Source organism: Argentina silus (assembly GCF_951799395.1).
Source record: "Argentina silus genome assembly, chromosome: 5".
Classification (NCBI taxonomy): Eukaryota; Metazoa; Chordata; class Actinopteri; order Argentiniformes; family Argentinidae; genus Argentina; species Argentina silus.
Window position 1 is genome coordinate 18,822,547 of NC_139659.1, and position 12,796 is coordinate 18,835,342.

At 47.7% G+C, this 12,796-nt stretch overlaps 2 protein-coding genes across 2 annotated transcripts; both read left to right on the forward strand.

Moving 5' to 3' along the window:
* Positions 1-2,310: 2,310 nt before the first annotated feature.
* On the forward strand, positions 2,311-4,490 carry LOC310805207 (polyadenylate-binding protein 1A-like; the record flags this gene model as incomplete). Its single annotated transcript, XM_083670789.1, has 4 exons — positions 2,311-3,186; positions 3,308-3,881; positions 3,982-4,209; positions 4,291-4,490. 4 exons carry the CDS (start codon positions 2,311-2,313, stop codon positions 4,488-4,490), a joined length of 1,878 nt encoding a protein of 625 aa, XP_083526915.1.
* A 5,858-nt stretch (positions 4,491-10,348) lies between these two features.
* On the forward strand, positions 10,349-12,555 carry LOC310805208 (polyadenylate-binding protein 1A-like; the record flags this gene model as incomplete). The annotated part of the gene is made up of 4 exons (XM_083670790.1): positions 10,349-11,224; positions 11,360-11,933; positions 12,038-12,265; positions 12,347-12,555. 4 exons carry the CDS (start codon positions 10,349-10,351, stop codon positions 12,553-12,555), a joined length of 1,887 nt encoding a protein of 628 aa, XP_083526916.1.
* Positions 12,556-12,796: the final 241 nt, after the last annotated feature.

Consider the following 12,796-nt stretch of genomic DNA (forward strand, 5'->3'; position numbering starts at 1 on the left):
ACACACACACACACACACACACACACACACACACACACACACACACACACACACACACATAATCCTATTACACAGTCAGGCTCAGTGAAGAAATCCAAAGGAAAATATGGAATTGTATACTGTGACAGGATATAAAGGCTCAATGCGTTTCATTAACACACCAGGTCGATTGTTTTGGTACTTTGACTTGTTGCTACAAGTGGCTTGAGGAGTCTAATCTACCTGACAGTTTGGCAATGTATGACCTCCCCATGACCTCCTGAGTCAACTCCCTCACCAGCCCACAGGTCACCACCATGCCGTTCTCCAGGCTTGTCTGGTGGCGGATCCACTGCCACGCCTGCACAGGAAACGGGTCACAGCTCATAGGAAGTGGGTCTGCTCCTCTGTATAGTACTGTATATACTGTGCAGTTCTGGTACTTTTGCCACCAAAATGCTAACCTTTGATGTCTGTTAGTTTCTCTTTTTTTTCTTTTTCTTTTTTTATACAAGTTATGAATTTTGCTAGGCTGGGGTATCCATATGGATGTACCAGTACCAGCACAAGCCCTGGCCAACAGCTCCAACACCAGCACCAGCACAAGGACCAGGAGAGGAGCAACACCCCGCCCCAACAGGGAAGTTCACTGCACCTTCCCTCACACACACACTGCCTTACTGACCCCTTGGCTACACCGCCAGAGCAGCAGTGCACACACTCCACGACCCAACCCATCGACTCCAGATCAAGCCCCAGTCCCAGCCAGCATCACCAGCACCAGCCAAGGACCCTGAGATGATCAACACTTCCTTTCTACCCTGCACCTTTCTACACCTTCCCTACACAAGTTCCCTAAACCCCCCCCCTCTCCCACTATCTTACTTTTGCAGATCACCAACACACCAGCCACACCCCAGGTTGTTTCCAGACCCAGCACCAAACCTCAACTCCCAGCCACAGGATCCAGTTCCAGCACCAACCCCAGGTTCCAGCCCTCAGACCCAACACCAAACCCGGCACCAACTCCAGAGTCCCCAGCTCCAAGACCCAAACCTGGCACCAATCCCAAGTTCCACATCCCCTGTTCCACATACACTCAGACACACAGTCCATCATATACATTTACTGTTCTGTTATCTTGATGACACTGTATCCTGTGTAAATGACACACCCCAGGGTGTGCACCTTCCATGTTTCCAGGTTGCAGCAGGATAGTGTTGGCGTCTGCGTGGCCCCCCCGCCCCCAGGGCGGCACTGACTGAGTTGCTGTCTGTCACGTCAGATCGGGATGTCCCACACTCATCATGACAATTTGTATTTTGTACTTTTTGCCTGCCCAAACTCGACATCTATTGCACGCCTGACCGTCCTGGTAGGGGGATCCCACTCTGAGTAGCCCCTCCCAAGGTTTCTTCCATTTTTTTTTTTTCCTGTAAGGTTTTATTTGGGAGTTTTTCCTTGTCCTCTGCGAGGGTCTAAGGTTGGGGGGTGTTGTGTACCATCACTTATTGTCTTTCATATTCAGGCATTATGAAACCATTTTAGACTGTAACAGTGATTAAGGGCTATAGCAATCAATGTGAATCGAGTAGAACGGAACTGAATTTGATTATCTACGGCTTTCTATTGCACTATTGGTCCGTATTGCTTGGGTTTGACTTGAATAGTGCTTTAATTATCTATTACCATTGCTTGTATGATGTTAACATGTAGGCTACTGTTGTTTATTTATTGTTTTCCTATTTCACTTTCCTTCTATTGTACTATTGTTTCTCTGACTTTTTATGTACAGCACTTTGAGTTGCAGTCTCTGTACGAAAATGTGCTCTATAAATAAATGTATTATTATTATTATAAACCATAAAAGAGTAAAAGAAAAAGGGAAACAGCTAGAAGAAGTTTCTATGTTGAACAGTTGTTTAGAGAATCAACAAACAAATGTCTGTTAGTTCAATTTATAGTTATTGTTATGTTTTAAATGTTTCAACTTTTATCAAAGCTTCCTATGAAATGATACTTTCAAGGGAAGGCCCTGCCACCATGGTTGGACCCAGGGCCGTAGCTACAAAATGGACCCTGGCTGTGGTCTGTGAGGTAACAATGACTGGAGTTAGAATTTTTCAAAAACATTACACACATCACATACAGTCGTCAAGGATGTCACAATTGACAATGTGATGACATAATGTAGAACACGCAGCTGGGGTTCTAAAATCCAGCTACAGTACTCCTGACATTCATTTACCTGCCATTCCTCTGTGTAGAGCAAGATAGGTAGATGTTATTTGTTCTTTTCACAACTTTTGCTGTCTGAAAGGGCCATCAGACATGAATCCTAGTGCGCCCATTCAATCAATGGCCTCCTTGTATGTAGGAGATCTCCACAGGGACACCACTGAGGAAATGCTGCATGAGAAATTCAGCCCTTGTGGTCCAATCATCTCTATAAGAGTGTGCAGGGACATGATAACACACCAATCTCTTGGGTATGCCTATGTCAACTTTCAACAGCAAGCTGACGCAGAGCGTGCCCTGGACACCATGAACTTTGATGATGTCAATGGAAGACCTATGCGCATCATGTGGTCTCAGCGTGACCCTTCTCTGAGGAATAGTGGGGTAGGCAACATCTTCATAAAGAATTTAGTGGAGACTTTTGACAGCAAGGACCTCTACGACAGGTTCTCTGAGTTTGGGGACATCCTTTCCTGCAAGGTAGTGTCTGATGAGAATGGCTCTAAAGGCTATGGCTTTGTGCAGTATAATAGACAGGAGGCTGCTGAGAGAGCTATTAAGAGACTCAATGGCACGTTATTAAATGACAGAAAAGTGTTTGTTGGACACTTCAAATCTCGCAAAGAACGAGAGGCTGAACTTGGATCCAGGGCCCGAGAGTTCACTAACGTGTACATCAAAAACTTTGGAGAGGATATGGACGACCAACGCCTTAAGGAGAGGTTTGAGAGATTTGGACCAGCCCTGAGCGTCCGTGTCATGACTGATGACACTGGTAAGTCCATGGGTTTTGGATTTGTCAACTTCCAAAGGCATGAGGATGCCAAGAGGGCCATTGATGAGATGAATGGCCGGGAGATAAATGGGAGGCGGGTCTACGTGGGCCGCGCCCAGAAGAGACGAGAGCGCCAGACTGTGCTGAAGCGCCAGTTTGAGCAGATGAAGCAGGGCCGCAGGACCAGATACCAGGTGTGTGTATATGAAAAAAAGATATACTGTAAAAGAAAAAGAAGTTGATAGTCTTGGTAAACATTGTTGATATATTTGAGGCATGAAAAACATCTCACTAAACAGGGTTTCTCTCTACCAGGGTGTCAATCTGTATGTGAAGAACTTGCATGATCGCCTGGATGATGAGCAGCTGCACAAAGAGTTCTCCCACTTTGGAACAATCACCAGTGCAAAGGTAATGATGGAGGGTGCACGCAGCAAGGGATTTGGCTTTGTGTGCTTCTCCTCCCCTGAGGCAGCCACCAAGGCTGTGACTGAGATGAACGGCCACATTGTGGCCACCAAGCCCCTGTATGTGGCCCTGGCCAAGCGCAAGGAGGAGCGCCAGGCTCACAGAACCAACCAGCACATGCAGAGGATGGCCAGCGTCTGCGCCGTTCCCAAACCAGGCATCAACCTCTACCAGGTTGCTCCCCCACCTGGATTCTTCATGGCAGCCATTCCACAGGCCCAGAACTGTGCTGCCCCTTACTTCACCAACCAGCTGGCTCAGCTGAGACCCACTCCTTGCTTGGCTACCCAGAGTGTGAAACCTCAACACATCCAATACATGCCCAACACCATGTGTCTATCGGCTCCCAGGCCTCAGATCTTCAATGCTATGAAGGCCACACCCTCCCAGGTGCCCCGTATGATGACCTCTCAGCGCATAGGTCAGTATATTTAGTGAAGCAACGCTGCTCATAGACACAATACCACTATGCCAATATTTGCCATGAATATCCCTTTGATTATGATGATCTTCCCTCTCAGCTACCCAGGCCTTGAGACAGCGCCCTGCCAGTGCAGATGCAGCTACAACACGGATGCGCTCTGTGCCCCAGAACAAGTACACAGCTGGTGTACACTACCCCCAGCAGCACATGGCTCTCCAGCCACAGGTCCTCATGCAGCAGCCTGCTGTCCATGTCCAGGACCTGGAGCCTCTGACTGCCTCCATACTGGCTGCCATTCCCCATGAGGATCAGAAACAGATGATAGGTGAGTCTGCTTGTTTGTTTCTATGGATCCCCATTAGCTGTTACTGTTACTGTTACTGATATTTCTTCTCCCTGCCTCCAGGTGAGCGTCTCTTCCCATCTATCCACAACATGCACCCCAGCATCGCTCCCAAGATCACCGGCATGCTGCTGGAGATGGACAACTGTGATCTGCTCCACATGCTGGAGTCTCCAGAGTCCCTGCGCTCCAAGGTGGATGAAGCGGTTGATGTGCTGGAGGCCCACTGGGCTGCACAGAAATCTGGCCACATCCCAGCTTGAGTTCCCGCCTGCCTACCTGACCCTGGACCGACCCTCGACTACTCGACTACCATTCCCGTGTTGACTACCCGCCTGCCTACCTGACCCCTGCCTTTCTGACTACCCGCCTGCCTGCCGAACCCTGGACCGACCCTCGACTACTCGACTACCATTCCTGTGTTGACTACCCGCCTGCCTACCCGACTCCTGCTCGTCTGACTACCCCCCTGCCTGCTGAACCCTTGCTCGTCTGACTACCCGCCTGCCTGCCGAACCCTGGACTGACCCTTGACTACTCGACTACCATTCCTGTGTTGACTACCCGCCTGCCTACCTGACCCCTGCCTGTCTGACTACCCACCTGCCTACCTGACTCCTGCCTCCTAACACAAAAAAAGCATATCCGGACTTTAAAACCTACTTCACCAATAAAAATATTCTTGCATTGAGAAAATCTTGAAAAATTTATAAATAATTTCATTACAAAATGAAAATGATTGACTCAACGATGTCTAGGAAAGGGTAAGCTGTACCTCAATGATAAAAGTAAAAGACTGGTTGGACCAGATAGACCAACAACAAGGCCTACTAGACCAGAAATGCACATCCCAGCTGGGCATGAAACAGTGGATGTGAATGAACAACTAGATCATTAAACAGTTGTACTTTTATTACCCAGCTAGGCACATTCCATCAATTCCAATGTCATGATTTTGTCTTCACAGAATAATGTGAAAAGTATTTAGATAAATGTTCATAACTGTTAATGCATTAGTAAGGATATTGCGCCAAAGCTCCTTTCTTGGTGACCGACTGACTAGGGACAAAAGTCCAGTTTTAATGACCAAGACTTTCAGGAAGTGAAAGTCAATATCGAGTCAAGGATAACTCTAATGCTATTGCCTGCGTGCGTGTGTGCGTGCGTGCGTGCGTGCGTGCGTGCGTGTGTGTGTGCGCGCGCGGGCGGACATGCGGGTATGTGGGTATGTATTAAGGTCCTGGCTCCTGCTGATAACCTGTACTACCACTGGTTGGTGATCATCGCCACGGCCCTGCTGTACAAATGGTGCCTCTTGGTGGTCAGGTACGGTATCACACACCTATATCCCCCCAACCAGTGAATGAAATTATTTGTCTCCTTTTATGACATGTGTCTTCTGATCTAGAGAAAACCATGTAGTATTATCAGTAACCCTTAAATGACATGTCTTCTCGACAAAGTACCTCCATTACCCATAACCCATGATAAACAGCAGTAACCATAATCCATGGTAACCTAAAGTGAATCCTCAATGGATACTTTTTCCTATTGAAAATGGCTTAATCTGTGTTGGAGAAACTGGCCTAGGGTGTACAGAACAGCATTCCAGAGGGAATTTTAACATGTCCCTTTCTAACACAACATGGCTTGAGTAGTTACCATCTTGTGGATGAACCCCTGAATTTCTTTAGCATTGACATCTGACTCAGTGAGGGCTCACCAAACTTGTTGACGAAGGAGGCAGAGTAGTCCCAGATGCCACAGTTGAGGCCTGCCGAGTGATCTCTGAGCTCATACAGGATCTCCTCCATCTCAAACGCTGCCAGGACGTTCTCTATCAGCACGGTGGCCTTTATGCTACCCACAGGCAGGCCAATCTAGACAACACACACACACACACACACACACACACACACACACACACACACACACACACACACACACACACACACACACATAAGCAACAACAGAACAGGATGTACTTAAAGTTGAGCACAAAGTAAGAAACTAAATATTCTTAGGAACAGAGAGAGAAGAATAAACTCTTAAAGTATCTGACAGGCCTGCACTATAGTCAAACAAACCTTGCGCTCCGTCCAGACGAATTTTTTTTTTTCCATAGTCTTGCCTCCAGGTAACCCTCAACCTGTCATGCAGCAATGGGAATGAGAAAAGGAGGCAGCTTTCCTCAGTGGAACATGAGGAGACCGAAATCAAACAGAGGGCCTGGAACCTCTTTTCCATTCACCTGCACACACACAAAAGCATCACACACGCATCATCCATTAAAAACAAGCTGATGACTTGGACATACATCATTTGAGTCTATATTTCAAGCCAGTCAATATGTATAGCAGATGCTGAGGACTTCGGTTTAGAGGTCATCAGAGTTGGAACTCCAACTACCATCAAGTTGTGTTCCACCATGTTCCAGGAGCGTGGGCGGAGCATCAGCACAGGGGCCAGGGATATGGGTGGGACATCTGTCGGAGGGGTGCAACCACAGGACACACATTAATAATGTAGGCCTTCAAACAATCATCTGATCTGACTTTTGGATCAACTGATATAGCCACTATGCTTCCTCTTTTCCTCAATTCTATAAACAACTTACCCTGTTCTTGGCTGTCTGGTAGTATGGTAGTACATGTTTGCTCCTGTACCTGAAGGATTACCCACTAAACCAGGTCACCCTGGTCGCCCCCTCACATTCTCTATAGACCCCCATCTGGAGGGTAGGCACACCCCCCCACTCTGTACCTGTAGGCCCTGTGCAGGGGAGCTGAGAGCCTGGGCGAGGCGTTGGGGGTCACAGGGGGCCAGGTCCCCTACGTCCACATGCCTCCTCTGGAGCCTCTGAGTGACGGGGCGGACCTTCCAGGTGGGGTCACTCCCAATGGGGGCCGTGACCTCCGAGAACCATGGCAGGTCACCTGACACGTCCAGATGGGCCTTCCTCGAGATTCTGAGCCTCAGTATCTAGTATGACGGAGAGACACAAACCATTATGGTACAAGGCTACACATGGTGCTCTGTGGCTCAGTTGGTAGAGCATGTGCGCTGGTAATCAGGGTCGTAGCTACCATTGAGGACTTGAGGACATGACCTCTGTAGTTTTGAGCCATATTTCAACTGAGCCGATTGCGAGTTCGTGATGAACAATTGTCAATTCCACAGATTTCTTTATCGTGCCTCTCTCTCCCTCTCTCCCTCTCTCTATCTCTCTTGCTGTCTTGCTCTCTCTCTCTCCTTCTCTCCCTGTACTTTCACCTGCCTACAAATTGTGTAACATTGTGTGTATCAACTAGGTTTTTTATGTTTTGGTTGACTATTTCAATATGTACAAGCTTGCTTCTCTTCTTGAATGTACAGTTGTAGGAATTGTGGAATTTTGTGAAGGAGACATGAAACACAGAGATGTGACGCTGCGCTCGTACGTGGACCTGCTCAAGCTGGAGGACGTGCTGGACAACCTAGATTTGTTGTTTCATTGGGTGGCTATAACCTTGTTGAGACAAGAGAAATCCTTTGCAGAAAGTAGCTACAATGGGGTGGAAACCCGTTTTGAAATGTTAAACCGATCAAATACCTGCTTGAGTGGAGCTCCAAAAAAGTTTTCTTCAATATTGCAAGCTAGCATAGCCAATAACTCTCTGAAAAATTGTCCTGCCAACCCCCAAGAACTACTGGCACCAACACTTGATTGATAAAGAGTAGTCTGTCCCGTACCCATGCACGTACACACTCACTCCTACACACACACACATACACACACACACACACACACACACACACACGCACACACACACACTCACTCCTACACACACACACACACACACACACACACACACACATAATCCTATTACACAGTCAGGCTCAGTGAAGAAATCCAAAGGAAAATATGGAATTGTATACTGTGACAGGATATAAAGGCTCAATGCGTTTCATTAACACACCAGGTCGATTGTTTTGGTACTTTGACTTGTTGCTACAAGTGGCTTGAGGAGTCTAATCTACCTGACAGTTTGGCAATGTATGACCTCCCCATGACCTCCTGAGTCAGCTCCCTCACCAGCCCACAGGTCACCACCATGCCGTTCTCCAGGCTTGTCTGGTGGCGGATCCACTGCCACGCCTGCACAGGAAACGGGTCACAGCTCATAGGAAGTGGGTCTGCTCCTCTGTATAGTACTGTATATACTGTGCAGTTCTGGTACTTTTGCCACCAAAATGCTAACCTTTGATGTCTGTTAGTTTCTCTTTTTTTTCTTTTTCTTTTTTTATACAAGTTATGAATTTTGCTAGGCTGGGGTATCCATATGGATGTACCAGTACCAGCACAAGCCCTGGCCAACAGCTCCAACACCAGCACCAGCACAAGGACCAGGAGAGGAGCAACACCCCGCCCCAACAGGGAAGTTCACTGCACCTTCCCTCACACACACACTGCCTTACTAACCCCTTGCCTACACCGCCAGAGCAGCAGTGCACACACTCCACGACCCAACCCATCAACTCCAAATCAAGCCCCAGTCCCAGCCAGCATCACCAGCACCAGCCAAGGACCCTGAGATGATCAACACTTCCTTTCTACCCTGCACCTTTCTACACCTTCCCTACACAAGTTTCCTAAACCCCCCCCCCCCCTCTCCCACTATCTTACTTTTGCAGATCACCAACACACCAGCCACACCCCAGGTTGTTTCCAGACCCAGCACCAAACCTCAACTCCCAGCCACAGGATCCAGTTCCAGCACCAACCCCAGGTTCCAGCCCTCAGACCCAACACCAAACCCGGCACCAACCCCAGAGTCCCCAGCTCCAAGATCCAAACCCGGCACCAATCCCAAGTTCCACATCCCCTGTTCCACATACACTCAGACACACAGTCCATCAAATACATTTGCTGTACTGTTATCTTGATGACACTGTATCCTGTGTAAATGACACACCCCAGGCTGTGCACCTTCCATGTTTCCAGGTTGCAGCAAGATAGTGTTGGCGTCTGCGTGGTCCCCCCCGCCCCCAGGGCGGCACTGACTGAGTTGCTGTCTGCTGTGATGTCACGTCAGATCGGGATGTCCCACACTCATCATGACAAATTGTTGACAATTTATTTTGTATTTTTTGCCTGCCCAAACAGGGGAGATATCTATTGCACGCCTGACCGTCCTGGTAGGGGGATCCCACTCTGAGTAGCCCCTCCCAAGGTTTCTTCCATTTTTTATTTTTCCTGTAAGGTTTTATTTGGGAGTTTTTCCTTGTCCTCTGCGAAGGTCTAAGGTTGGGGGGTGTTGTGTACCATCACTTATTGTCTTTCATATTCAGGCATTATGAAACCATTTTAGACTGTAACAGTGATTAAGGGCTATACCAATCAATGTGAATCGAATAGAACGGAACTGAATTTTATTATCTACGGCTTTCTATTGCACTATTGGTCCCTAATGCTTGGGTTTGACTTGAATAGTGCTTTAATGATCTATTACCATTGCTTGTATCATGTTAACATGTAGGCTACTGCTGTTTATTTATTGTTTTCCTATTTCACTTTTCTTCTGTTGTACTATTGTTTCTCTGACTTTTTATGTACAGCACTTTGAGTTGCAGTCTCTGTACGAAAATGTGCTCTATAAATAAATGTATTATTATTATTATAAAGCATAAAAGAGTAAAAGAAAAAGGGAAACAGCTAGAAGAAGTTTCTATGTTGAACAGTTGTTTAGAGAATCAACAAACAAATGTCTGTTAGTTCAATTTATAGTTATTGTTATGTTTTAAATGTTTCAACTTTTATCAAAGCTTCCTATGAAATGATACTTTCAAAGAAGGCCCTGCCACCATGGTTGGACCCAGGGCCGTAGCTACAAAATGGACCCTGGCTGTGGTCTGTGAGGTAACAATGACTGGAGTTAGAATTTTTCAATTCATCACATACAGTTGTCAAGGATGTCACAATGTGATGTGATGACATAATGTAGAACACTCAGCTGGGGTTCTAAAATCCAGCTACAGTACTCCTGACATTCATTTACCTGCAATTCCTCTGTGTAGAGCAAGATAGGTAGATGTTATTTGTTCTTTTCACAACTTTTGCTGTCTGAAAGGGCCATCAGACATGAATCCTAGTGCGCCCATTCAATCAATGGCCTCCTTGTATGTAGGAGATCTCCACAGGGACACCACTGAGGGAATGCTGCATGAGAAATTCAGCCCTTGTGGTCCAATCATCTCTATAAGAGTGTGCAGGGACATGATAACACACCAATCTCTTGGGTATGCCTATGTCAACTTTCAACAGCAAGCTGACGCAGAGCGTGCCCTGGACACCATGAACTTTGATGATGTCAATGGAAGACCTATGCGCATCATGTGGTCTCAGCGTGACCCTTCTCTGAGGAATAGTGGGGTAGGCAACATCTTCATAAAGAATTTAGTGGAGACTTTTGACAGCAAGGACCTCTTTGACAGGTTCTCTGAGTTTGGGGACATCCTTTCCTGCAAGGTAGTGTCTGATGAGAATGGCTCTAAAGGCTATGGCTTTGTGCAGTATAATAGACAGGAGGCTGCTGAGAGAGCTATTAAGAGACTCAATGGAACGTTATTGAATGACAGAAAAGTGTTTATTGGACACTTCAAATCTCGCAAAGAACGAGAGGCTGAACTTGGATGCAGGGTACGAGAGTTCACTAACGTGTACATCAAAAACTTTGGAGAGGATATGGATGACCAACGCCTTAAGGAGAGGTTTGAGAGATTTGGACCAGCCCTGAGCGTCCGTGTCATGACTGATGACACTGGTAAGTCCATGGGTTTTGGGTTTGTCAACTTCCAAAGGCATGAGGATGCCAAGAGGGCCATTGATGAGATGAATGGCCGGGAGATAAATGGGAGGCGGGTCTACGTGGGCCGCGCCCAGAAGAGAGGAGAGCGCCAGACTGTGCTGAAGCGCCAGTTTGAGCAGATGAAGCAGGGCCACAGGACCAGATACCAGGTGTGTGGATATGAAAAAAAGATTAAAAAAAAAAAAAAGACTATATAAGAAAAAGAAGTTGATAGTCTTGGTAAACATTGTTGATATATTTGAGGCATGAAAAACATCTCACTAAACAGGGTTTCTCTCTACCAGGGTGTCAATCTGTATGTGAAGAACTTGCATGATCGCCTGGGTGATGAGCAGCTGCACAAAGAGTTCTCCCACTTTGGAACAATCACCAGTGCAAAGGTAATGATGGAGGGTGGACGCAGCAAGGGATTTGGCTTTGTGTGCTTCTCCTCCCCTGAGGCAGCCACCAAGGCGGTGACTGAGATGAACGGCCGTATCGTGGCCACCAAGCCCCTGTATGTGGCCCTGGCCAAGCGCAAGGAGGAGCGCCAGGCTCACAGAACCAACCAGCACATGCAGAGGATGGCCAGCGTCTGTGCCGTTCCCAAACCAGGCATCAACCTCTACCAGGTTGCTCCCCCACCTGGATTCTTCATGGCAGCCATTCCACAGGCCCAGAACTGTGCTGCCCCTTACTTCACCAACCAGCTGGCTCAGCTGAGACCCACTCCTTGCTTGGCTACCCAGAGTGTGAAACCTCAACACATCCAATACATGCCCAACACCATGTGTCTATCGGCTCCCAGGCCTCAGATCTTCAATGCTATGAAGGCCACACCCTCCCAGGTGCCCCGTATGATGACCTCTCAGCGCATAGGTCAGTATATTTAGTGAAGCAATGACGACACAATAGCGACACAATACCACAATGCCAATATTTGCCATGAATATTCCTTTGATTATGATGATCTTCCCTCTCAGCTACCCAGGCCTTGAGACAGCGCCCTGCCAGTGCAGATGCAGCTACAGCCAGGATCCGCGTCGTGCCCCAGAACAAGTACACAGCTGGTGTACACTACTCCCAGCAGCACATGGCTCCCCAGCCACAGGTCCTCATGCAGCAGCCTGCTGTCCATGTCCAGGACCTGGAGCCTCTGACTGCCTCCATACTGGCTGACCTTCCCCATGAGGACCAGAAACAGACGATAGGTGAGTCTGCTTGTTTGTTTCTATGGATCCCCATTAGCTGTTACTGTTACTGTTACTGATATTTATTCTCCCTGCCTCCAGGTGAGCGTCTCTTCCCATCTATCCACAACATGCACCCCAGCATCGCTCCCAAGATCACCGGCATGCTGCTGGAGATGGACAACTGTGATCTGCTCCACATGCTGAAGTCTCCAGAGTCCCTACGCTCCAAGGTGGATGAAGCGGTTGCTGTGCTGAAGGCCCACTGGGCTGAGGAGGCTGCACAGAAATCTGGCCACATCCCAGCTTAAGTTCCAGGCGGCTAATACATAAAAAGGAGATCCGGACATTGAAACCTACTTCACCATGAAAAAATATTTCAAAAGTTGTTCTGACCCTCGTCTTCCTCAGATTCCCCCGTCTACCTTCCACTGACCATTCCTGTGTTGACTACCCGCATGCCTACCTGACCCTGGACCGACCCTTGACTACTCGAATACCATTCCTGTGTTGACTACCCACCTGCCTACCTGACCCCTGCCTTTCTGACTA